Source organism: Strix aluco, chromosome 4, assembly GCF_031877795.1.
Source record: "Strix aluco isolate bStrAlu1 chromosome 4, bStrAlu1.hap1, whole genome shotgun sequence".
Taxonomy (NCBI): domain Eukaryota; kingdom Metazoa; phylum Chordata; class Aves; order Strigiformes; family Strigidae; genus Strix; species Strix aluco.
This window is the reverse complement of record NC_133934.1, coordinates 50,211,612-50,239,532: the sequence shown is the minus strand read 5'-3', so window position 1 is coordinate 50,239,532 and position 27,921 is coordinate 50,211,612. Positions and strand designations below refer to the sequence as shown.

General features: G+C 40.5%; 1 protein-coding gene across 1 annotated transcript in view; it reads left to right on the top strand.

Moving 5' to 3' along the window:
* The window catches only part of FHIP1A (FHF complex subunit HOOK interacting protein 1A), a 96,681-nt gene that overhangs the window by 59,061 nt on the left and 9,699 nt on the right, over positions 1-27,921 (top strand). The window contains exons 6-11 of the mRNA XM_074823031.1: positions 982-1,140; positions 3,222-3,308; positions 20,551-20,718; positions 24,411-24,490; positions 25,995-26,182; positions 26,688-27,728. Of these exons, the coding sequence (XP_074679132.1) occupies positions 982-1,140; positions 3,222-3,308; positions 20,551-20,718; positions 24,411-24,490; positions 25,995-26,182; positions 26,688-27,728 (1,723 nt within the window). The remainder of the gene's footprint in view (positions 1-981; positions 1,141-3,221; positions 3,309-20,550; positions 20,719-24,410; positions 24,491-25,994; positions 26,183-26,687; positions 27,729-27,921) is intronic.

The following is a 27,921-nucleotide window of genomic DNA, read 5'->3' as shown; positions in this document are numbered from 1 at the left end:
TAGAAAGAGGAAAAATTCTTACAAAAGCCTGTTGAATGAAAATTCAAAAGATTTCCATCAGGCTGAGTCTTAATGTTCCCATTAAAATGAGGATCATCTTAAAAATTATCCTGAAGTCATATAAAATCATATCAGAAGGATGAGTTGTAAATAATATTTAGAAAATTTCCAGCTTCAAATAATTTTAATAATTAAAAACTTGGTCTGAAACTACCAATATTCCAGATATATTCAGTAAAATTTAAAAAACCCTTTTGGAAATATACTTCTAAAATTGTAACTAAAAATACAACCTTATGCTTCAGTGATATATTCCACATAAACCATCTGTAAGCCTTAATATCACTGGAAACAATGCCTATACAGTAGCTTATTTCAGGCATTTTATTTCTTCCCTTCCCTCTTTCAAATAAATAAGAAAGTAAAATGAGAAATTATGAACAGTTGGAATTTTTTTTAAGTGGATTCAGCTCAGTTCAAGTGCCTAGGAAAGAAAGTCAACACTATCTGCGGTCTACATGAGGCTGAACTTCATTTTTGTTGATGGAGCACTCATATTTCTGAGTGAAATCACTTTGTATAGGCATGTGTAAGCAGTAACATTCAAATCGCCAACGAAAGACAAGCTGTAGATATGACAGTGATGGCTGCTTCTGGAAAGGGACTGGAGGAAAGTGTAAAATGATTTTAGAAGTATTTAAAAAGTAATTAGAACTTTGTATTAAAAAAAATACAAGACAACCTGATTTTCTCCATCACTTTCTCCTAAATACCAGCTCTTGAAAGAAGGATATTGTATGGAAGGCTCTTTAAAATATTCATGTCTTTCTGCCACAGGACTCCTTCGATAGGAAATGAAATTAATCTCGACTCTGTCTTATGTTACTAAAACTAGTAAGAGAAACCATTTGTGGCATTGTCATTCAAGAAGATGGACAGTTGGAAAGTTTAACTTATTTCTCTCCTGTTTTTGAAATACAGGTGCTAGCAACAGGACTCAGTGGCCTCTATTCATCTTTGCCTACAAAGCTGGAAGAAAAAGGAGAAGAGTGGCACTGTCTGCTGAAAGATGACTGGCTCTTGTCACCAGCCCTTGTACAATTCATGAATTCCCTTGAATTTTGCAATGCTGTGATACAGGTAATGGAGCAGAGTTGGCCTCTCCTTTTGAAGTAGTAGTTTTTTATATATTCTGCAGAATTTTGTAAACTATAGAGTTTATGTACTTTTATTAATGCATGGACTTTTAAAATTACGCTGAAATAAGTTGCTTATAAAACAAATGTTTTGTGCTGTTTGTCCTGGTGATAAGGCTGAATTAATGGTTTTGGTTTTCAGGTGACAAACGTTTCAAATGAAAGCAATAGGTTTGTGTGGCGGCTTGACATTTCATTGTGTAATTGGGAGGATTTTCTGTTTTTTAAAAAAAAAAGTTTATTGCATTTTAATAGTACTGTTGATACTAAAAGTAAATTGAATGCCTTTACATGTGGGAAAATGCAGTCTTTATATATTTAAGCACTGAAAAACATTCTGTGTTTGTCTAAGCTCTCATAATAGCGTACAAAAGAAAATAGTCTCTTTTGCCTGTTGGCGAATACTGCGTAAAGAAAGCCTCCCAAGCAGAATTTAGGTATCTTCCTAGAAACATAAATTAATTTTAAACTGGCCTGTTCTGAATCCACTCTCTGTTCTTAATGATTATTTCTTGATTACAATTTTTTTTCTGTCCTTGATCCCTTAAATTCTACAGAAACTGTGGATTTATGTGTTACTTGAAGAAATGTGCTGAATAGGATTGAAAATTTAGTCACATTTACTGTTAAATAAAAGATATGTTTTAGTGAGATATGTGCGAAATACAGTAAAGCAACTGATTGACTTAAAGCATTGAACAAGTGAAAATAATAGTAGCTGTCATTCTTTAAATGCAATATACAAGATTTTTAACGTACATGTTTAAATGTGAAGAGGAGACAACATTCATTTTGGTGTCTAAGCAGAATTTTTGTACAGATCTACAGTTGCAGGAGGTCGTATTTGATACCTTCTAAAAAATGATACAAAGGTCACAGCAGATAAATTAAAAGAACAACATATTATTTTAAAACCATTTTTCAAATAAACTCAAAATAGTTAAGGATCTCCAGCTGACATGCAGAAAGAGCAGTTTCTGACTGCTCCTTGATGGTGTCTTTATAGTCTTTCTTCAGCTGAATTGAAAGCTCAGTTACTGCAGGAATTCTTGCTCTGTGCATGGAATGGCCTTCATGGTGTGACTTGTTCTATGTTGACACACAAACTTTGGCCAGAGATTAGAAAGGCACAGTATGGCCAAGAGCTCTTGCTATTTACTACTTTTTCCCTGGATCACAGCATAGGAAGGGCAACCCTTTTTCTTCCCCTTTCCAAAGTAAGGGTTACAAATTAAAGGAAGTCTGGAAAGAAATGCAAGTGGGAGAATGTATTTGTGGCCACATGTAGGCTGTGACATTCCAGTCTCTATCTGAACTTCAAACAGAATATATTAACTTAGAATGCTTCTGAATGGAATTTCTTTTTTGTATTTATCAAATTTCTTTTAAATGCATGAATTGATATGTTTTCTTTGTGAAAACAAAAGGAATGCTTCATTATAAAAGTAAGGTTTTGGCTTCTAATAACAGTTCATGTTTTAAAGCTCCTAACCAACCTATTGAATGAATAATGTAGGTTTTGTTTGCATTTCTGTTTTACAGTGGTTGGGAGAAGGGCATGTGAACAGTATGTTCTTGTCCCATAGCTAGAGAGTGCTTTGGTTTACCTACTCTTAAACGATAGGAAAACAGCTGTTCTGCTTGTAAAAGGACAAATTAACAATGGCAAATCTACCTTCAAATGACCCTGACAAGGTTGCAGGAGCTAAATTTAGAATCTCAAATCTTCCTCTGATGCATGGGTATACACACTATTCTGTCCATTCATCTTTGTCAGCATGCAGGGAGATTGAAAAGCCCTGTTCTCTAAATGTGGCAGGTTTACTGTAATTAAACATAGTTTGCGTACTTATTTGAGAAAGGAAAAATCTTTGAGAACCTGAATCATAGCAAATGCTGGTGAGAAGGGCAAATGTCTTGTTAAATGGGAAAGGGTTTTGGTAGTGGATAATAGTCGTCTGTGCCCTGCCTTGTTTTAAATCTCACTGGAACTGTTCTGTGTCTTTCTCTCCCCCACCCTCTTAGGTGGCACATCCCTTGATACGTAACCAGCTTGTGAATTACATTTACAATGGATTTTTGGTGCCAGTAATGGCTCCTGCACTCCATAAGGTCAGTGATGTATGCAAGCATGACACAAAATAGTAACGGGCAAAAGCATTATGGATGGTCTCTGTGTAAAGATACTATTAAATGTACTGTCAGTAGTAACTCCATATAATTGAGTAAGTTTCTAGGCTAACTTTCCATCTTTTCATTCCATACTTTCTATTTACATTATGCAGATTATTAAGCAAGAAATAGGTATTTCTGAAAATTCTTGAAATTCTTAAGTGAAATGAAGAACCAAAATATTTTTGTTGTGCTAGGCTGACATATCATCAAAAAAGCAGTGACCTTTTAGGCAACATTTCATCATGGCAGACATGTTTCTATGAGGATTTTTTTTTTCCAAATGGAAAATTCCCATAAGGAAAACATTCAGTCAAAAATACTACACTAATTTTAGCAAAGTTGATATTGTTTTGTAGCTCCTTGTTGCTGTTGGTAGAGCTATTTTCATAAAGTGGAGAAGAAATGGAGTTTGATATCAATTCTATAATGTATTAGGGTGCAATTTATGTTGCTTTGAAGAAAAAAATACATTTTTCTTTGAATTTTAGGGGTTATCCTTTGCAAAATATGTCATTGATGTTGGTGAATTTTTTTTTTTTTTTTGGTAGGCTGTAGGAAGCTACATTTTCAAGTGTTGCAGAATATGTGAATTAACAGTCTTCATTGCCCTGTAAAAAGAACACCTTTTTTGAGGAGAAAAAAATAGGAAATGCTGAGAATAAAAGTCCACCAAAAGCTGCCAGGAGAGGACTAATAAATTACTTTTTGAAGGTCTACTAATTTTTACTGAGCCTGCCAAGCAGAAAGCACTGCACCTGTTCCATTTTCTGAGAGGCCGGTAAAACACTGTACCCTGCTTTCTAGTTGAGGACTTGTCTTGGCAGTGCACACAATTCTTCATGGTAAATAGTCACTTACCAAGAAAGTAATAAGCAGTATAGAATCTTCTTCAGTGATTCAGCAGACCTCAAGCATTTGGGGACTTGGTGAAGGATGAAATAAAATTTGGCTGCGATACAGATCAAGGCTGTAGTCTGTCACGGAGATAGTTCACCTCCTTACCTGACAGTAATTTTTTCTATCTCTGTATCTTGACTTAATCCCTTACCAGGACTGGGAATTGGAATCAGAAATGAAAAGCTAACCAGCTTTAGGTCAAGGTTATAGGTAACAAGGGAGATATCAGAATATAGCTATGGGATTCTATTCTTAGCGGGTACTGTTTTTACCTCTGAAGTACTTAAGACGGATTTTAGGTTGTTTTGAATACCATCATGCTGCTGAATGCCATTCTTATTTGTCAGTAAATCTGCTTAAGCCCCTATTGGATTGATTATTTCCCTGATGATGTTACTTGAATAACTTAAAGCATGCTGTTCTGATTACTTGTTTTTTTTCATGTGATAAAAATTTTGTTGAACCTCATTTATAAAATTGGGTGAAATCATATTTCTCTGAAAAATGGAAATGTTGGCTGCTAAAATATGTGAATTTCAAGCCTAGATCTTCCTTAACCCCAGCATTCTCTTTGGTACCTTGTTCTTCCAGTAATAAACCTTTCCTTGATTAGCCGGCTAAGTTTGACTTTTTCCTCTTTAAAAATTAAGTACTTATGTGTATAAACTTCAAACACATTTAATGGAGAAGATGGATTGCACCATCTAGTGGATCTGATATAAGGCTCTCACATATGTGAGACCAAAGCCCCGTAACAAAAGGAAAGAAGTAAGTGGAGACACATTTGACCTCTTCAGTCTTTCTGTGCTGTACCCCACATTAACTTAACAGAAAATAAATATTTTATCTTTGGTTTTGGGACAGATGTCTATACGCTAGGACAGATAATTATGCTGTAACAGCTCTTTCATATATTAAAATGATTTCTAGTTGCCATTAAAAACATTCATGCAAAGTTGAGGAGTAGGCTTTGAAAAGTGCATCACCCATTTGGGGACTTAAGTGTTGTAACTGACCTTTAGGTTAAGAAAAAATTGTGAAGGACCAAAATGAGAGAAAGGCCTGATGTACCACGATGGTTTTTAAAACAGAAGTTCTTTCACTGAACACAATACCAAATGGATCTTGATTTTTATTTTAAACTCAATGAAGTCTACTTGTGGCTGAAAATTTTAGTTTTTATCTAGTCATTCAGTGTGGGTTGTTTTGACTCATTCTTGCTTATGAGTTCAAATGCAATGGAGCGTGGTATAAATACCTGATTAGGAGGACAGATCTGTGGAAGGTTAAAGGGAGGGATGGTAAGAAGAGATGATAATTATTGGTACATCTTCCTAAGGTGTTCCTATAAATCTTATTTCTAGAATTTAACTGGTATGGAACAGCTGCTTCTGGTAACTCTTGGTGATAGACATGGAAGGAAGAAAGGGAGTCCAGACCTTGTGTGGCATTTAAGCCTTAACATCCAATCTGGCACTCATGGTTTTACCTCAGTGTGAAAATTGAAAGGGAGATGAGCTTCTGGGTCTGCTCTTGAATGGCTATTGGGTAGCCACACTACTTCAGACCTGTTCTCTCTGTACTATATGTTTTGAGGAAAAAATTGCTCTGCAGCAAGACACAGACTTGGATTTATTTTTTTGCAGACAGCTCCAGTCAAGAATGTAGACATCTAGGAAAGAAGTCTTCAATATTTTCTGTTCTCATTGGGATAGAACTTGCTTTCTGTCTAAAACAACAGCAGCAACATTAACATGATTTGTTTGTGACTTACTGTCTGATCACCAAATCAAATTTAGTTGATTCAAGTATGTAAAATAAAATAAGCCAAACAAGCACTATTAGATAAATTGTGTAGCTAATAGTCTTATTAGCTTTTAATCCCTCATGAAGTAACAACATCATCAGTTTACCTTTGCAACTGATGTATCCAGGTATGAGCAAAATGTCTGGTATGAGGAGGGTTACTCACTTTTGGCTTAAAACTAAGCCTACATTGTAGTTGATAGTTCCTGCCTAGTCTCTTCCTTCTTCCTGTCTCTTCACAGAATCACAGAATGGCCGAGACTGGCAGGTACCTCTGGAGATGGTACTGTTGAACTCACTCACCTGCTCAGAGCAGGGTCAGCTAGAGCAGGTTGCTCAGGGACGTGTCCAGTTGGATGACTATCTCCAAAGCTGGAGATGGCGCACCCTCTCTGAGCAACACTATTCCAGTGTTTGACCACCCATAGAGTAGAAAAGTGTATGGTCTTTGTTTGCCTTTTTTTTTTTTTTTAATGATGTCCAGTTGGAACGTCCTGGATTTCAATTTGTGACCCATTGCTTCTTGTCCTTTCATTGGGCACCATTTGGAAGAGTTTGGCTCCATCTTCTTTGCTGCTTCTCAGTAGCTGTTTGCACGCATGGATAAGATCCTGCCTGAGGCTTCTCTTTAGGTTGAACAGTCCCAGCTCTCTCAGCCTCTTCTCATATGATAGATGCTCCCATCCTGTAATCATCTTTGTGGGCCTTTGCTGGACTTGCTCCAGTATGTCAGTGTGTTTCTTGTACCAGGGAGCCCAGCACTCTAGATGCATCTTACCAGTAGTGAGTAAAGGGGAAGGATACCCCCACACCAACCTGCTAGCAATACTGTTCTTAATGTAGCCCAGGAGGCTGTGGGTCATCTTCATCACAAGGGCATATTGCTGTCTCATGGTCAGTTTTTTGTTCACAAGGACTGTCAGGTTCTTTCCTGCAAAGCTGCTTTCCAGCCAGTCAGTCCCCAGTGTGCACTTGTGCCTGGGGTTATTCCCCTCCAGGCACAGGGTGTTACATTTGTTATTGAACTTCATGAGGTTCCTGTTTGCCTTTCTCTTCAGGCTGTCAAGATCGCTCTGAATGGCAGCACAGTCTATCAGCTACTCCCAATTTTGTACCATCCACGAACTTGCATGAGGATGCATTCCATCTCATAATCTAGGTCGTTAATGAAAATATTAAACAGTATTGGTCACACATCACTGGCCTCGGACTGGACTTTGCATTGCTGATCACAATGCTTTGAGCCCAGCATTTTAACTAGTTTTTGGTCCACCTCACTGTTCGCTTATCCAGTGCGTTCTTCATAATTTTGAAGATAATTTTGAGAGTCTGTGAGGATGTTGTACAAGAGACAGTGTCAAAAGCCTTGCAAGATAAATAATAACTGCTTTCCATTTATCCATCGAGCCAGTCATCTTATTGTAGAAGGCTTGATTTCCCCTTCATAAATTCATGCTGACTCTTCCCAGTCACCACTTTCTCCTTAATATCACAGAATCACAGAATCATCTAGGTTGGAAAGGACCTTGAAGATCATCCAGTCCAACCATTAACCTAACACTGCCAGTTCCCAACTACACCAGATCTCTCAGCGCTATGTCAACCCGACTCTTAAACACCTCCAGGGATGGGGACTCCACCACCTCCCTGGGCAGCCCATTCCAACGCCTAACAACCCGTTCTGTAAAGAAATGCTTCCTAATATCCAGTCTAAACCTTCCTGAGTGCAACTTGAGGCCATTACATCTTGTCCTATCGCTTGTTACTTGGTTAAAGAGACTCATCCTCAGTTCTCTGCAACCTCCTCTCAGGTAGTTGTAGAGGGCGATGAGGTCTCCCCTCAGCCTCCTCTTCTCCAGACTAAACAACCCCAGTTCCCTCAGCCGCTCCTCGTACGACATGTGCTCCAGACCCTTCACCAGCTTCGTTGCCCTTCTCTGGACACGCTCGAGTAATTCAATGTCCTTTTTGTAGTGAGGGGCCCAAAACTGAACACAGTCATCGAGGTGCGGCCTCACCAGTGCCGAGTCCAGGGGTAAGATCCCTTCCCTGTCCCTGCTGGCCACGCTATTTCTGATACAAGCCAGGATACCACTGGCCTTCTTGGCCACCTGGGCACACTGCTGGCTCATGTTCAGCTGGCTGTCAGTCAACACCCCCAGGTCCCTCTCTGACTGGCAGCTCTCCAGCCACTCCTCCCCAAGCCTGTAGCGCTGCTGGGGGTTGTTGTGGCCCAAGTGCAGCACCCGGCATTTGGCCTTATTGAAACTCCTACAGTTGGCCTTAGCCCATCGCTCCAGCCTGTCCAGATCTCTCTGCAGAGCCTCCCTACCCTCGAGCAGATCAACATTCCCACCCAGCTTGGTGTCATCTGCAAACTTACTGAGGGTGCATTTGATCCCCTCATCTAGATCATCAATAAAGATGTTAAACAGGAGTGGCCCCAAAACTGAGCCCTGGGGGACACCACTCGTGACCGGCCGCCAACTGGATTTAATTCCGTTCACCACAACTCTTTGGGCCCGGCCATCCAGCCAGTTTTTACCCAGCAAAGCGTGCGATCATCTAAGCCTTGAGCAGCCAGTTTTGCCAGGAGAACGCTGTGGGAAACGGTGTCAAAGGCCTTACTAAAGTCAAGGTAAACAACATCCACAGCCTTTCCCTCATCCAATAAGCAGGTGGCCCTGTGGTAGAAGGAGATCAGGTTTGTCAAGCAGGACCTGCCTTTCATAAACCCATGCTGCCTGGGCCTGATCCCCTGGTTGTCCCGCATGTGTTGTAAGATGGTACTCAGGATGAGCTGCTCCATCAGCTTCCCGGGTACCGAAGTCAAGCTGACAGGCCTGTAATTTCCCGGATCATCCTTCCGACCCTTCTTATAGATGGGTGTCACATTGGCCAATTTCCAATCTGTCGGGACCTCCCCGGTCAGCCAGGACTGCTGGTAAATGATGGAAAGCGGCTTGGCGAGCACCCCAGCCAGCTCCTTCAGCACCCTCGGGTGTATCCCATCCGGTCCCATAGACTTGTGTGTGTCTGTGTGATGCAGTAGGTCACTGACTCTCTCCTGGATTGTGGTGGGGTCGTTCTCCCAGTCTCTATCATCTGGCTGAGGAGGCTGGATTCCCTCAATACAACTAGTGTTGTTATTAAAGACTGGGGCAAAGAAGGCATTAAGCCCCTCAGCCTTTTCCTCATCACTTGCTACCAAGTTTCCTTCAGCATCTAGCAGGGGATGGAGGCTCTCCCTGGTCTTTCTTTTGCTACTGACATACTTACAGAAACATTTCTTGTTGTCCCTGATTGCTGAAGCCAGATTAATTTCCAGCCGGGCTTTAGACCTCCTGATTTCTGCCCTGCATAGCCTCACAGCCTCTTTGTAATCACTGTGAGTGGCTAGACCCTTCTTCCAAAGGCTGTAAACTCTCCTTTTCTCCTTGAGTTGCAGCCAAAGCTCCCTGTTCAGCCAGGGTGGTCTTCTCTGCCGCCTGCTCCTCTTAGAGCACCTGCGGACTGCCTGCTCCTGAGCCATAAACACTTCCTTCTTAAAGAGCGCCCAGCCTTCCTGGACCCCTATACCCTTCAGGACCGTCTCCCAAGGGATCCTGTCAAGCTGGTGCCTAAACAAGACAAAGTCAGCCCTATGGAAGTCCAGGATGTCAGTCCTTCTTAGCCCTTTCCTGGCCTTTCTAAGAATAGAGAACTCTATTATTTCATGATCGCTGTGCCCTAGTCGTCCTCCAACCACCACATCATCCACCAGTCCTTCTCTGTTCACAAGGAGGAGATCCAGCAGGGCACCTTCTCTGGTTGGTTCTCTCACCAGCTGTGTTAGGAAGTTGTCCCCCACACATTCCAGGAATCTTCGGGACTGGTCACGCTCTGCTGTGTTGTATTTCCAGCAGATGTCTGGGAAGTTGAAGTCCCCCACAAGAACAAGGGCAAGCGATCGTGAGATTTCACCCAAGTGCCTATAGAATATTTCATCCACCTCTCTGTCCTGGGTGGGTGGCCTATAGTAGACTCCAACATCTGCCCTGTTGGCTTTCCCCCTGATTCTAACACAAAGACACTCCACCCTGTCTTCACTGCACTTGTATTCAAGTCAATCATAACAGTCCCTAACATACAGTGCTACCCCACCGCCTCTCCTACCTTGTCTATCCCTTCTAAAGAGCTTGTAACCATCAACTGGTGCACTCCAGTATGGGAGGCATCCCACCATGTTTCTGTGATAGCCACAACATCATAATTTTCCTGTTTCATCACGGCTTCAAGCTCCTCCTGTTTGTTACCCATGCTGTGTGCATTGGTATACATGCACTTCAGATGGGCTGGTGTTTTGCCCCCTTCCCCCTTCAAATTTAGTTTAAAGGTCTGTCAATGAGCCCAGCTAACTCCTGCCCCAAGATCCTCTTCCCCTTCTGGGACAAGTGCATCCCATCTAACGCCCAGAGGTCTGGTGCCCTGTATACCAACCCATGATCGAAAAAACTAAAGCCCTGACGGTGACACCAGTCTTGAAGCCACGAATTCATCTGCTGTGTTCTTCGGTGTTCATCCTCATCCATCCCCGCAACTGAAGGGATGGAGGAGAACACAACCTGTGCCCCCGACCCCTTGATCAGTTTCCCCAAGGCCCTGAAATATCTCTTCATTGATTTAATACTTCTCCTGCTAATGTCGTCGCTACCTACCTGAAAAACCAGAAGAGGGTAGTAGTCCTTGGGTTTGACTAGAGAGGGGAGTCTTCTTGTGAGGTCCTTGACACGGGCCCCAGGGAGGCAGCAGACTTCCCTATGATGCGGGTCTGGTCTGCATATGGGGCCTTCGACACCCCGCAGAATGGAGTCCCCCACTACAATGACTCTTCTGGGGTTCCTTTCAGAGCTGGTTTTAATACCATTTCTAGAGTGACCTGGCCTTGGTGGTCCTTGGTCTTCCTCATTGTTTGTCTCATTCTCTTCTTCCATGTCTTCATTCAAAAGTTCTAGGGCCCCGAATCTATTGTGAAGGGGCACCATGGAGGGTGAGGGAGGTTAGGAGAGAATTTTCTTGCCTCCCTGAGCAGGGACCTGTTTCCAGTCTCCCTCATCTCTTGGTCCCCTCCTTCTGCCTGGTAGCATGAGGGTGAGGGATCACCTGCCTTGCCTGGACCCTCTATTTGGAGCCTCTATATGTTTGGAAGTGGCCTCCAGGAGGTTTTACTCCATCCCCTTGCCAGGGATCAGTGTGAGACTGACCAGCTTGTAGTTCCCTGGCTCATCCTTCTTGAAGACTGGAGTGACGTGCTTACTTCTGGCCATCAGGAGCTTCTTCTAGTAGCCATAACCTTTCAAAAAACAAGAGTAGCCTTGACAGTCGGAGATGCAACCGATCAGGCCCTACGGACTCATGTATGCTCAGTTTGTTTAAATGTTCCCTAACCTGATCCCCCTTCCTCTAAGGATAAGTCTTCCTTGCTCCAGACTTCCAGTTTCTTCTTAAGGATATGGGATTACTGAAGGCAAATCTTGCCAGTAAAGATCAAGACAAGGAAGGCATTGAGTACTGTAGCTTTTTTTGATGTATTTTGTCACCAGGTCCCTTTCCCCATTCAGCAGTGGGCACACATTTTTCATAGTCTTCTTTTTGCTGTTGAAGCCCTTCTTCAACTCCAGCTGGGCTTTGGCTTTTCTAATCCATTCGCTGCACACTCAGGCAGTTTTTCCAGATTCCTCCTGGGTCACCTGTCCCTGCTTCTGTCTCTTCATGTTTCAGTTTTGTTAGGAGCTCCTAGTTCATCCATGCAGACTTTCTGTCTCCTTTTCTTGACTTCCTTCTCTTCTCCCAACTTAAAACATTGGACTATCAAACAAGACTTTTGGTAAAAGTAACATCAGAATTTCAGTAAGTAGAATTTTGGTAAAAGTAGTTCAGAATTTCAGCATGTGGTCCAAAGCTTTGAGATATGTATATGTGTGATCTTGAAATGTCTGTAACATTTATGGAACTATGTAGTAAGCTCTGCCTTTTTTTAATTTTTGCAGATTGTCTCCCTGTACATACTTACTATGTACACAGTTCACTGTGTGAATTAAACAGTACAAGAGTGTTGAGGATAGAGATGTGTTTCTATGAAAAAGTCAGGGGGTGGGGAGACCAACATATTTTGCTTGGTGTGATTTTTATGATTTTATCTCAGAAAGCTAGTATGGAGTTGAAAAAATAATTCACTAGTTCATTTTTTTCCAGTTAAGGAAGTTTCAAATTGATTGGGCTAGCTAGCTAGCTTGAAATAACCTGTTTTTCACAGTGAGCTCTGTTAAGGTTATTTATGTAGCAGATTAACTGCAGTGTGCTTAAATAACCCAAACATTCTCAAGTTTATGACTCCCTAACTCCATTTCTCAAAGCTGAGTATCCTAAATATGTCACATTCTTGTAGCCTAATTTATACCTGGTCTGTACTAGTCTTGTCACTTTGTGTGGGTTATCCCACCTACACGTGTAATGAGTGATTGACAAATATGTTCGTATTTGAGAAGTTGCATATTGCTGAATGGGTAGACAGAGCCCAGATTTGTATTCAGTAGTTAGGGATATGCATTACCTGGCAGTGCTTTGGTTGTCTGGATTTTATTCACAGAATCATCTAGGTTGGAAAAGACCTTGAAGATCATCCAGTCCAACCATTAACCTAACACTGACAGTTCCCAACTACACCAGATCCCTCAGCGCTATGTCGACCCGACTCTTAAACACCTCCAGGGATGGGGACTCCACCACCTCCCTGGGCAGCCCATTCCAACACCTAACAACCCGTTCTGTAAAGAAATGCTTCCTAATATCCAGTCTAAACCTTCCCTGGTGCAACTTGAGGCCATTCCCTCTTGTCCTATCGCTTGTTACTTGGTTAAAGAGACTCATCCCCAGCTCTCTGCAACCTCCTTTCAGGTAGTTGTAGAGGGCGATGAGGTCTCCCCTCAGCCTCCTCTTCTCCAGACTAAACAACCCCAGTTCCCTCAGCCGCTCCTCGTACGACATGTGCTCCAGACCCTTCACCAGCTTTGTTGCCCTTCTCTGGACACGCTCGAGTAATTCAATGTCCTTTTTGTAGTGAGGGGCCCAAAACTGAACACAGTCATCGAGGTGCGGCCTCACCAGTGCTGAGTCCAGGGGTAAGATCACTTCCCTGTCCCTGCTGGCCACGCTATTTCTGATACAAGCCAGGATGCCATTGGCCTTCTTGGCCACCTAGGCACACTGCTGGCTCATGTTCAGCCGGCTGTCAATCAACACCCCCAGGTCCCTCTCTGACTGGCAGCTCTTCAGCCACTCCTCCCCAAGCCTGTAGCGCTGCTGGGGGTTGTTGTGGCCCAAGTGCAGAACCCGGCATTTGGCCTTATTGAACCTCATACAGTTGGCCTTAGCCCATCGCTCCAGCCTGTCCAGATCTCTCTGCAGAGCCTCCCTACCCTCGAGCAGATCAACACTCCCACCCAACTTGGTGTCATCTGCAAACTTACTGAGGGTGCATTTGACCCCCTCATCTAGATCATCAATAAAGATGTTAAACAGGAGTGGCCCCAAAACCGAGCCCTGGGTTGTACTTTTTACAAAAGCTACTTTCCTTACTTCCGACATCTGAGTTTCTTGAGGTATGAAAAAAAGGTGTTTCAATTACATTGTTCAGGGAGGTTTATCTCTATGCAAGATCACAAATTCCCTATTTCTGTACGAAGTCAGTTAAAACCAGAGGAATAAAATATTTTGTCGTAAAGATATAGAACTAAAGAAAAGGTTAATTTGATAGTTTTCTTTTTGTAGTTACAATCCATGATGTAAATTTTTGTCCAAACCATCTTTTAGTCTTTCTGGTGTAAGTGTCTGGGATTTAAGAAAATTAAGGCTATCTGGCAGAAGCTGTTCTCAATTTAAGACTGGTATTTTTTGATGGCATGTCAATTACAACTTGAAATTATGCAGTTCTGTATGTTCTTCCCTAGGTTTTGGTACTTAGGAAAAAAATACTTGTGAGAAGGTATAACTCTGCTCAGGCACAGAGCCATATCGTTAAATTTCCATGACACATTTCATTGGCTATTTCTTGCATTACATTCGAAACTAACATTTTGGAGCTCTATCAAAAAAATACAAGGTCTTTTGGGGCCAAATTGTACAAGGGTCCAAGTAATCAAATAAGACTGATTTTTCTCTTCAGTTAAAACCTAATTGAAATCCGAAAGTGAATCTAGAATAATCCTATCAAAGTCTGTTTTACTGGTTCTGCTAGAGGCCATATTGCCATGTTTTACTCTTTAATATATTTGGTAGTAGAAAGTGCTTATTTACCTTATTCTTCTAGGTAGTTGCAGCACTATTGTAGAAATCTGAGTGAAATCCTTTTCAGAAGATCTGTAATACATATATATTTTGTAGTCAAAACTATGTGCTGGATTAATAGGAGCCACACTGTGGTATATATAAATATTATGCTATCTTTGATACAACTCAAATTGTTTGTATACATCTCTTTACTGTAAGTGCATGTGATTTAATTTTAATTTGGCATTCAGAGAATTTGGGTGACAAAGATAGTTGTTTGGAACATCTTGAGTGTTTATGCAATTTGTGTTATTTGAATTTATTGAAGATAGTGCTAAAAATTTGACAAATTATATGATAAAAGCAAATTTTTATTGTCTTAGCATTTACTACTTTACTAATGGCATTTAATTGCTAACTATGTTATAATTATTTTTCTACTTGGAAGGCTTGTTTTAATCTGAATAATGGAAAATTGTATCAGCTTTTTAGTGTAAAATGTTGCTGTTGGGCCAAGTGAACAGAGCTGCTTTGCGGAAGCGCTGGCACGGACCTGTCAGATAAGCTCTGTCAAATGGACCTCAATTCTATTGTGCACTAACCCATCTAAACGAAAGCCTCTAACACAGTATGCTACTGTGATAATTCAATAATACTTGCTTGATGATTACACAGCTCAGCTAGGGGGAAATGACCTGTAAATTATACTGTACAGATTAGAAGGAGCATCTTTATAAATATCCTACAAGACTGTCAGTTCCCATTTAGAAATAATACCATCTTTCACCTTACTGAAAAGCATTTGGACAGCTGCTGTAAAAAGGTGTAAGCCAAGTGTTACTGGAAAACTTCGAATAGTCTCATGCTGTGGAGAAGCCCATTAATAGCTACAAAACTCAGTTTTACTGGCTACGGAGTGGATATATGTTAAAGATATCTTTCACTTTTTGCATCAAACACTGCAGCTGAGTTGAATTTTACCCCGGTATAAACTGGAGCATTTTGTAAACATAGCCTGAGGGAAGTTGAAGCAGTTCTGGTTTTCTGGTTCCTGCAATGTGCAAACTTCCTCTGTCCCTAATCCTGCTTGCCCCCCTCTCTTTTGCCAGGACAAATGTTAATATGAGAAACTGATTGAGGTTAAAACACACCTTTATTTCCTGGATAGTTTTAACCTGAATCAATTCCCTCAGTCAATTCACTGTGCAGTGAAGAGAAGCATGAACCCTTCTGCTAGTATAAGCAGGGGGCAAGAAGTTGAAAATGAATAGGAAGGAGAAAAGAGTGAGAATGGTTGGACCTTTTTTTATCAGTGAGGTAGGCTTATTCAGGTTTAAACTGCTTGTGAATCTAGAGGATAAGTTCTAGTAAGAACATTCATGGTCTCTTCATGGGCAGTATGAAATCTTTATAGGAAGGGAAATGTGAAGGAAAGGAGGAATCATGATAGCCATATTCCTGTAAGAGGGCATGAAGCTGTAAATTAGAAAATATATTGTGAGGATCCCAAGGGAAAATAGACAGTAATAAAGAATCAGTGCAACTGGTCTAACACAGTGAGTGTAATATATTAAACTGAACTCACAATGACAGTAATTTCTGGCTCTTTGCTATTACTTGGCACAGTGACTTGTAGAAGCTGGATCTCTTTACAGTGTTCTGTCTCACCATCTAATCAGTCATCAGAGGAGGCAAGAAAAGATTTGCTAAAAATTGTTACATAATTAGAGAAGGGTATTAAGGCTAAAAGTGGCTTTCTCTTTTCAATAATCTCTAATCAAATACCCGTCTGGCTACGAAGGCTCTTGGGTAGTCCCTTTTGTAGCAGATTACATCATAAAAAATATCTGTAACAACTGATTGTTGTATAGAAAAACATGTGGATGAGTTTTTTTAAATGGCGTCTTTAGATAGACACTTCAAATCTATATATGTATTGAAGAAGAAAAATCCCAGCAACTATTAATTGTTACAACTGTGGATAATGAAAACAAAAATGTAGAACACTGGTCTGATTAATACAATGGATATGGATTTTTCTCGGTTTTAATTTTCAATCCTACAATTTTATCCTAGGACCAGAGATATATGGTCTTTACCATTAGTAGAAAGGATCTAACGCAAGGGCTGCTGCTGGTGGGTTTTAATTTATGCTGTTGTGGCAGTGGTGGATTTTAACATTGCTGAAATACCTTTATCAAAAACATAGCTTGAAGTTTACTTAACAAAGGGCTTTTCTAGGAAACAACTAGGTCTTAATTTTATTCATCTCCCTTTGTTATAGTATTTTTCTTGATACTTGAATTATCAGAGGTGAAGAATTTTCAAATTAAATATCAGATTTGTGGATGTGTGTAAGTTTTGACTTGCTTTTTATCATCCTTTCAAAGATGTTCAATTCTGAGAGCTAGCTAAAAGCTTACTTGGACAAATTATACTGTAATCAATGTTTACAACGATAGGAAGTTTTTGTAAGCTGCCTCGGGATTTGACAGTAGTGGTCATGCTTGACATGGATAGTAAATGTTTTGTTCTCTGGGAATATTTGTTCTTTGGTTGTTTACATAAGTACCAATTTGAATTTATTAGAAAACATTTCCCTACTTTCCTCAAATCTGTCTCATGAGACATTAGTTTAAGAAGAGATAACCAGCAGGTAGTCTGAATGAAGCTTAATAGCATGACTTTGGTGTCGTAGAAAACAGAGATCTTTCATAATAACTGCACAAATTGAACGAGTTTCAATTGCAACACTCAATGTATTATGTGTAATGCAATCTGTAGAAAAGGTGTACAGAGTTAAAAGGGTTTTTGCCAAGGCTGGGTAACCAGAGTAACTGATTTCTCCAACGTCCTTCTCTAGTTAATTGCAAAAAAATGTGAGTTCTCTAGAGGCTCCTTCAGAGTAGGCTAATGTATCCTATCAAGTAAAAGGAAAATTAGCCTCATGGAGCTAAAATTAGCCTTTTTGAATACTTCTGAAGATTTGAGGTGCCTAGAGAAGTTATGCTTACCATGACATATGGTAAAAGGGAGAAGCAAACCCAGAATGCAAGATAGCAAAATAAGATAGAGTTGTAAAAGCACAGACGTCTGCTTGCCAGGTTAATTGATCTTTTTCCTAAGCTGCATACATGGTTTCTCTTTCAAATGCTGAAAAGCAGTATCTTTGTTTGATTTGCTCCTGCAAGGAAGTAGAAGAATGGTCTCTTTGCTGGTTTGTGTGGACAAGTTGCACGCAAAGGTGCGCTGAGAAAACACTGGAACTTCTAGAGCACAATAGCATTAAAATTGCTTATCCAGTGTTAACTTGCCTGCTTTGGGTGTTGCACAATGAGCTGCAAAATAGATCCTTGCTTCATATTGTGAAAGTTTGAAGGAGTGTTGTGGATAAGGCAGTGTGTTTTCACTGAAAAATGAAAAATTATTCTTACAAAGCTATTTAAATTTTGACAAAACTTAATCTTCTTCCCCCTTTCTCAGAAAATGGTTAAGCAGATTTAGCAACTTCTTTCCCAAGAAGGACTAAAAATTAAGTGTAATGTGGTATGCTGCACAAAAACCTCAATTCAAACAATCAAGATTTAACAGGGTTATAAGTAACTCATTTGTGAACTATTTGGACTTCATTAATCATTGGTTAGTTCTTCTAGCTCTGTTCAGTGGTACCAGTGAAATGTTGGCTATGGTAAACATGATTTCTTTTTTTGTCTAGTCCCCAAACTGTTAGGAGCACTGAACGTGCTCTCAGAATTGAACATTTCTTTTCTAAAGTAGTCTCTAGCTGCCTTTCTTCTGCTCTTTGTTTCATTCATGATACGTACTCTGAAAAGCATATGAGTTTCTCTCACTGATATGAATGTAGGATGAGTTGTCCGAAGAGCATCAGTTTCAGAAAAAGGTCACTGCCCTTGTGAATCTGCTGGCTTTTCTTTCTTTCATTTACAGCTTTGGTATTTTATACATATACATAGGCCCATTCCTCTGCTGTCAGCAAGCATCTGTGAAACCTGCAGGCCAAGAACGTGCAGCTTTTTCCCCATAAAGGATGAGGGAGAAGTGACACAGAGACATAACGATGTATTACTTCTGTGTGACCTTTCCTTGGCAGAGGGTTTAAACTCTTCGATGAACTGTATGCTATCATAATGATGTCACATGATGGATTTCTTGGGCTTTGGTTTTTACAGCTTGCTGCTATAAAAAGACAAACCAAAAAAGCCAGTTCTCAGGGCAACAGTCAACAGTTTTCGTCAGAAAGCTATTATTTTATACCCCACAAGTCCCCACACCTTTTGGCTGTTGAAAAAAGAAGGAAGAATCTCTGCTCCAACCAGAAACCATTTCGTTTGTTTCACAATGCTGGCTCATTTTCTGAGCAGGTTTTTTGGTGGTTGAAGTGTGGCAGTAGTCCTATGGAAAAGTGTATGTATGCACATAAGCATGTTTGGTTTATCGTATTTACAGTAACACAGAATTTGAGTTAGGGCTGTTGCCACAGTGTTAATTCTGGCAATTTTTAACTTTGGGGTGCTTAACCTACTAATTTTTTTTTTTTTCAGTTGATGCTTGTGGGGGAAGGAGGAGGAATTAATTCATTAGCAGTATTCCGAGTTGGAGTATATGTTAATAGATATTTTGTGAAAGAACTATATTCCCATTTGTGGTTTTGATAGCACTGAACATAGAACTACAGATCAGGAAAGTATGTCTAGCTGTACTTTATTTAGCCTTACAAAGTTCACAGATTGTGAGAAAGCCTGCCTCATTCCTTTCCTTTCACTGTTACAATGTAATGCTTGATTTTGACCAACATTACTGCAATAAACCAAGAAGGTGAACTTATTTAACTGTTGCTACTTCACTGGTGCTTAGTTTCTAATGCCAAAATGAGCTAGTAGCCCACTGTATTAAGAATGGTGTAGCTGAGTATTAGAATAAAGGCTCAGAATGAGAGTGAATCAGTGGCCTTAACTTAAGAGCTTCTCTCTGCTCTCCTCATTGGTGCCCCCTCTCCATAAGGTCTGCAGGCCACATACAGCATGCCTATGTTCTGTGTAACCAGCCAGAAGCAGCTTGTGATCTTAAATGCTTTGAAGAGAGCGTTTGCAGCGTGACGTTACTGTGTACATGGCCAACATACAGCATAATGGAACAGGGATTTTAATATTTACAGTATGTTACGTAAATGTTGCCCTTCTGAGTATTTTCTAAATCCTCTTAGCCTTAAGTGACGGGTTTGGTTCTTTCTTTTTTAATAAAATCAGTCTTTTCATTTGTCCAGCTAAGTTTGGTAAACAAAAGATGTTTAATACTTCCTTTCATATAGGCAGATTCTTGTATTTAAGGGTTTAACTTTGTGCATTTAAGCTTATTAGGTTCCTGGGTAACTATTTTTAAAAAGCTGACTTTGCAACAGCAGTACATGGTGCAGAAGTGGCCTTTGGAATTTTCTATGCTTTGCCAGTGTATACGGTGAATAGATAAGCTCCAAAGGATTGCAATAAGCAGAGCAGTGTGGGTTATGGTATGCAAACGTTGCATGGATATTTGAATTGTATTTTGATATACAAATAGTCAGTAGTGAAGATTTTGGAGTTTGGTTTGTGTGTGTATGTATATACATACTCCTTTTAAAAATTGAGTAAAATGAGGAATTATGCTGTGGAAAAGTAAAAAGAAGGAAAATTGTGGCAAAATTCTGGATAGCTATGGGGATTTTTTCTTTAAATCTCTGGAACCATCAGTTTGTACTGTGCTTTGACATTTAATTTTAATAAAGTGGTAGATGCAGGTATTCACAACACCAGAAAATGCTTCTGAAGGATGACAGAAGAGTGATGCAAAAGAGCTGACATGGGCAGAAAAGCGGTGGGGAGCTTCTAGCATGATTTGGTCCTTTGTATTTCAGCGTGTGTGAGATTTGGGCTGTCAGTTTGGGGGAGGGTTTCTTTTCCTGGGGAAGCAAGACAGATCAGAAATGGGTTCAAAATGCTTGTGAGTCATTCAGAAGCATGTTCTTTGCAAACTTAAAAGCAAAGACCTCAATGTTTTTGTGGCAGTGTTCTGTATGGAGAGCTTAGAGTGTTTGCCAGCTATACAGTTGCAGAGGATGGATGTATATTTTGTGTGTGTAGTATGTTTGCATTTACATTATTTTTGCTTGTAGGCGACTGTGGAAGAAGTGATGACTACTACTGCATACCTGGATCTCTTTTTGCGTAGTGTTTCAGAGCCAGCCCTCCTCAAGATTTTTCTCCATTTTATTTTGTTGCACCGACATGAGAATGTGCATATCCTAGATACCCTTACTAGCCGAATCAACACACCATTCCGGGTAAGACAAGCAGGAAGGAAGTTCAGGTAGTCAGCATGGATGCAGGTTAAATATTTAAATGGGAGATTCCATATATTCAGTGGGTATCTGTTTAACTAGGAATTCTCTCCCCCCACCCAAATGTGTGATTTCTCCACCCCCTCAATTTTTTTTGTGTGTGATGACATTTAGCTACCAGTATACTAAGTTGATAAATGTGTGAGGTGCTTTCACACATACAGGAAATGGGATAGAGGGAGATGAGGGCTTCTGGAAGTCTGGATTCTGTTAGAACATTAAAGGTAAAATTGGAAGCATTTTTATTCTGAATACTGCTGAATTAGTGCTGCCATAGATAACTCACCCTGGGACTTACAAATATACTTGTGGTGAGGAGCATTTTTGATCTTTGAAGTTTTGCCAAGCAACAAACATTTTCAAATAGCCCTTCTGGGAGCCCTGTAAGGATGTCTCCAAATAGATCCAAGTTGTGAATTGCAGTATTGCCAGTAGATTTCTCAAGAATCAAGTCTGTATTACTGAGCATGTTTACTTAACTGTGTTGTTACCTGCTTTGTTCTTTGATTAAAAGAAGGCACTTTCTTGCTCAAGTGATAAGATTGCTGCTTCCTTTTCTTTGCCTTCGTTCCCTTGTGTAGTAAGGTTTATCTGAAATTTGCAGTGAGCCCCTCCTCAGCCTAGGCACAATACACCACAGTGGCTGGAGAGCTAGCTGACAGAGGTAGTAGTTACCTTCACTAGCAGTTGGATCTTCTGGCAAAGAAAATGACTACTTGTTGCACTGGACAACCCTTCTGAGCCTTGCTTGGCTGGCAGTCTTGGCTGAATCTTGTGTGGTGCACAGCTTCGTGGATGAAATAAAGAATAATGTTTTAGTGCAGGTACAAGAGAAGCCAGAACACCAGCATATGCATTAGATTTGTGTATTAGGGACAGTAGCTTCATCTGAAATTTTGTTTTGAACTGTGAGTGCATGCAAATACGGATATATGCTGCTGTTATGGCATCTCTAAGATGGTTTAACTATGAAACCTGAAACAGCTTCTGACAACAAAAATGCAAATTCTGTTTTCTCTGTTAATCATTAATTACTGTTCCATAGGCAAACGAGATGGGAATGTAAAGAATTCTGCAGCCCTGAGCAACTCGGGATCTCAGCCAAAATGGTTCTGTGATACTAAATGAGTTTTCTGCAGTATAGCTTGGCCAAGTGCAAAAGCCAGAACTGCAGCCTTCTGTGTGTTTCCGTAACACAAAAGCTGTGCACATTATTATTGATGAAAATACTTACTAATAATTCACAGGGTTAAACTTATGTACAGACGGGTGGCCAAAAGGACTTGTACAAATAGTATCTTCTTTGTCTCCTGAGTGTATTTTAAATCTTTCTTTTTACAAAATACAGAAACAGACTAGTTTTATTTATTCAGATGATTCCTGATTTGCAATATGTTTGCAAAGACAAATGAGTAATGTTTCCCTATAAACTGAACTTTCTGAAATATAGGAAAATTTAAGGCAGTAGCAATTTTCTTGAACTTTCACAATATGAAGAAAAGTTAGACTTGGCTCTCAGTAAATTCACCAGAGGAAATGAGATTTCCTGGTTTTCCCCCATGACCCCCAGCTAAAACGCACCTTTCATGCAAGAATCTGACTTACTCCAAAAGCTTGTTATGAAGCTCTTCAACTCTGCCCCCATGCTCCTATTAAGAACTCTAGTTCTGGTTATTCCTTCCTCTCTTGCCTTTTTACTTTCTCCATCTATTTCTGTAGGCATGAGTTCTTAGACTAACAGCTGGCTCCTAGGACAAGCACTGGCCAGTGGTGGCAGGGCAACAAGTTTCAGCTCTTCTTTGACACACTGCAGACCAGTTCATGAGCATTTCCCGTTTCTCTTCTCTCTGCTTATTCCCTTTCTTTTGTTCTTCTATTGGTGTTATTTCAATGACCAAATTAGGGAAGGCAGTCAAAGAAACTTTTACTTTTCAGAGGCTATCAAGTGAGGTTCACTTAAACTTTGCTATTTAGCTGTTTCACAGAGATACCTACCAAGTAAGGGAAAATACATGTATGTATATTTTTCAAGAAATCTATGCATTAATCTGGTCTTGGTCACCTTGGATCTCCCATCATATTGTAGGGGAGCTGAGTCACTCGTCTGAAAGAGAGAACTGGAAATGGTGAAACAAAGAGTCTTTAAGTTGACATTCTTGAGAAGGCACAGGCTGGAGAGAGAAACATAGCAATGTGCTGCTGCTGCATAGCTAGAACAGAGCATTTTAACAGTGGAAGTAAGGGGAGTGACTGCAGAGAAGAGGAGGAAGTTCCACAGTGTGGAAGAGAAGCCATGCCCAGGCAGGCTGCTGGATTTAATCCTGAATGAATTACTAAGGATGTTCAGTGACTGAAAAAATGAGGTAGAGAAATGTCTGTAGCTCTTTCCTTATTTTGTCTTAATCTGTTTCTTTTGTTAGCTACTGAAAAGTGCAATTAATTTCATATATTAATTATTTCAATTTACATAATTACTATAGGGAGAGGCAAGATTTAAACACCAACGTGAAACTTTGGGAAAGGGTCAACTTATACTAAATAATTCTCACAAGAGTCAACCTGGTCCTGGAGTCTAAGCCAGCTGTGAGATACTGTTTTGACGAGAGAGCAGCACAGGAGAATGTGCCCAAGGAAATATGCATTAAGAGGCAGGGAGATAATGGCACTGTGGTCTTTAAAAACCGGTGAAAGCTTACAGCTCATTCTTCTACCATTTTGGGCACAACTGCAGTCTAGCAAGAGTCTGGCAGGTAGAAATGTACTGTACGATAGCTCTGAAAGTGTTGTGTGTCTAATTAGTGACCAAAAAAGTCTGTAGAATCCACATTTCTAGTCTGTCCTAAAGCCACTGTGAAAGTGGGGTGCCTGTCGCAGAACGGGTATGGTTTTTGTCTCTGCTGAGTGTGACTACTGAAATACCTAGTTACAGGTATATTTGATCAGACCTCTGGCAAAAAGGCAAGCATGCAATTCCAATGAGGAATCCTATTATTCTTTCCTTTCTCCTGGTCTCACAGAAAGGACCTTCATGCCTTGCTATAGTTTCCAGCTGTTCAAGTGACCTGTAATGGAGGGGTTGTGAACACTCCATATGAAGTAGATTCTGACAAAAATTACTTGTTTAGTCCTGGTCTGTGTCAGTACATTAAGCTATATTTACAGAAGCATTCAGCTTCTTAATATGCAGAACACTAATCATTCCTTATACTTAAGGTAACAGAAACTTGAGGTTGTTTATAACGTCTCTTTCAGAAAAGACCTTTAGTTGGTTCAAACTCTGTCAGAGGTAAAAGCTAACACACTGCCTTGGAAGTTACAGGGTTCCGTTCATGCCGAGTTAAATTAAATTAATAAATTTGGATAATATTAAAGACTGATAAATTACCTCTTTGTTTTCATAGCTTATTTGAATGAAGATTCTGAATTGTATTTTGTTAAAATACAACATGTTATGTGCATAGCTCTAGACAACTTTAAAAAAACCCCCATGGGTTGTTGACAAAATGAAATACCATACTAACAGTGTCTTACAAAACATGATGTTCTGGCAGAGCCATTTTGTGATATAGTACGCAGGGAAGATTGAAAAGGTATGATTTCCAGATCAAAAACTGACAACGTTTATCATTTTCCAGCTCTGTGTGGTCTCCTTGGCATTGTTCAGAACACTCATTGGCTTGCATTGTGAAGATGTGATGTTACAGCTAGTTTTAAGGTAAAGCTCAAACTGCTTTTTCCACTCTTCATCCTAATTCTGGGACATACAGTCTCTGCCTGTGGATGCAGAGCTGGATGAGAGTTCTTCAAGAGAGCAGAAATACAAGCAACTACATAGATAAGAATATTTATGATCCTGACAAAAGTCTACCAGACCTGAAGAAGTATGATTTACGTCCTGTGATCTTCAGGAGCAAGAGATTTTTCTTGTGATTTATTTTTATAAAAGTGAGAGAAGAGAAGCTAAGAATATATTTATCACCTCCGAACTCCTTATTCCCTGTTTCTAAATGTATAATTCTTCTCTCCTGCATGTTTTCTCAAGTGTATTACACACTGTGTTACAGAGCTATATACTTGTTTGCAGCTTCCACCTTCTTTCTTGTTGTTTTCCACCTCTTTGATTCCTCTCTCACTGCGAATACTTCAGGTTCCTGAACTGTTGTAGGTAGATTGTTATGTAATGTACTAAATACATGGATTATTTTTGGTTTTAACTGATGATTCTATGCATTGCTTCAGAATACTCACTTATAATTTTGGTGTGTGTATTAGATGAGAATTGGTTATTTATTTGGAAATGTTGGTGTATCTAAATTGGGCTTTTAGCACTGCAGATCACATGAGAGTTTCAGATACTGTCTGTCCCTCGACCCACAGGCATTAAGGTGAGATTTCCTATAGCTCTGGCTGTTGTGCCTGGGAATGCTGTTAGGACCTCTGTGAACTCACATGTGTCACAACTCTAAACAGCAGCAGTGCTGTATTTAATCTTCTTTTTGTTTATTTAGGGAATCCTTTAGAATTTGTTTGCATTTTAAATGGTAGAAGATCAGTCCAGCTAACACCTGAGGCTTTTTAAAAAGTTGACACTCAGTTTACACCAAGGCTCTTAATAAAGGCTCTTAAAAAGTTGAACAAAAGTGCTCTAAAGAAGTTCAACATGAGACTGTGCTTCCTCTATTCCTTGTACTCCCTATAGCTTATTCCCTCCTCTGCCTGAGAGCTCAGTCTTGATCTACTGCACTAAAACACCTTGATGACCCTTCCCTCATTTTTGCTGGCTGCTTGCCTGGCACGTGTAAACTGGCTCTCTCTGGATTTCCCAGGAAAATAAATGAATTAAGGATTCCAAGACAGAACTCATTCATAGTGGGACGAAACCACCCTGCTGGCCTTTGACATCTGCCCATCCCACACTTCCTTCATCCCTTCTCGCAGCAAGTTTGCTCTGACCTGCAAAGGATTGTTCACTTCCCTGTTGTGATGCAGTTGATCTTCTATCTCCGCTTGTCTTGACAGTTCCTCATCAAACTGTACCTTCATGATCTAAAGAGTCAGGGTTTCATGCTCTTGAGAGGTTTAGAATATGGATCACTGTCAAGATTATTAATGTTTCTTTTAATGTGGAGAGGGGAGGAAGGTGGGAAGGGGATTTTGTGTGTTGTTGCTTTCTCTGACATGAAAGGACGATGAAGTAATGCTAGACACTGCTGTCTCAGGTATTTGATCCCATGCAACCACATGATGTTGAGCCAGCGGTGGGCTGTGAAAGAAAGAGACTGTTATTCTGTATCTGCTGCAAAACTGCTGGCCCTGACACCAGTCTGCTGCTCCACTGGGATCACCTTGACACTCGAAAGCCAAGGAAAAGATTATATTCTATGGACAAAAGCAGCACAAACTAAAGGTAATTGGTGCTCAGGGGAAGAGCAGATCATGAACTGAGTTTGATTTGGTAGCAGCTCATGGAAGGAGATGGGGAAGATGGGAGGAAGAGGAAATGTGATGGACAACAATAACCTGGGCAAACCTGGACTGGAAAGCTTATTTAATTCCTTCCATGTGTCCAGGTCTATTGAAACGTTATTTTAACAGCTATCCAACTTGAATATGCATTCATGAAAATAACATCCAGATGCATGACAGCAACTCTTGCTGCTTCAGAGTCATCATTGTTGTTTTAAGGTTTGAATGTGGGCTGGTCTCTCAGAAACCTTAAATTACAGCTCGCTCTTGACAATAGGAACAAGTCATGTATGTTTATGAGCAAATCTCTTAATCTTTATGCTTTGGTCTTCCTGCCTTATTGGATGGTTGGGGCTAAAGGCTCTACCTGCCATGTCTTAGTGGATGCCTTGCTAGAGAACTCTTAGTGATTACTCATACCATGAGTAATATTTCTTTACTTTCAGATTCTGGTAGACGCTCTTCTGAATCTACTTGCATTGTGGAATATGGAAAAGCTGTGGACATCAGCTACTTGCAGTACCTGGGGGAAGCTCAAGAAGCGATCCTTCAGTGCCTGAAAGATTGTAAGGTTTGGTCTGCCTTGTATGATGGAGTAAACCCTGATCCAGACACCTTTATCCAAACGCTTGCTGAGGAGAACAGTATGGATGTGGAACATCCCATGTTTCGCCTCCAGCAAAGGACACCTAGCATGTGTAGCTCCTCTCAAGTAACTCCGTTTGGTGAGAAGATGCAGTTGGAACTAGAATGGGATGATAGCTATGACACAGGGATTTCTCCTGGTTCTGATGTGAGCTTGCCACAACCATATGATGATCTGGGAAGCACAGAGATGCAGCCACCTGCACAGCCACCAAAACACATTCAAGAAATGAAAAAAAGTGCCATCATGCTCATTAAAGGATCTTACATAGAGGAATCTGACTTTCAGGATGATGTTATGGTTTACAGGTTATGTGCCCAGAAGGATACTCAGGATGATGATAACACTAAGGAGAAAACTTTCAATGCAGCCAGAGAACATGAGGTCCAAAGCCAGACTGTAGTCAATGGGCCTCTTGCAAAGAGCCAGCTGGAAATGGACTTGGATGAGCACAGTAAGAGAAATTCAAGCTCGACTCAAGGTGTAATGAAAGAGCAAATAAACCAGAAAATGACTGAGATTGATCCACAGCCAGACTTAGAGTTGAAGCTTTCTTCTCAGGAGGCAGATCGTAACTTAAGTGTAAGACTGCTGAGCACAGATGGTGAGGATTTCATTGCACAGTATGATAAAATTATTAAGGAATTGGATCCAAACAGTGCAAGCTTGGAGGAGCAGAAGTTGGATACTCCCGTCCCTGTCTCTCCTGCAGAAGAGGAGGAAGACTTTGAGAATTTCTCAGCAGACACCCCTTCTGCAGAGAGCATGTCATCTCCCTTTGGACTGAAGGAGGATATCTCTCCCAAGCATGCTGCAAGGAGCCAGAGTGCTCCATTTACAGGTGGAATGTTCTGTTAATTACATATGTAACAATTACAGGAAGGCATGGTGATAAAAGGTGGCCAAATGAGATCACACTGTGCGGCGCACAGCACAAGCATAGAGCAAGGAACAGTCCTGGCACTAAAGAGGGTACAGCACAAATAGCTGAGACCAGTCCAAGGAGAGTGAGAGATCCAACGTGAAAGTAGAGC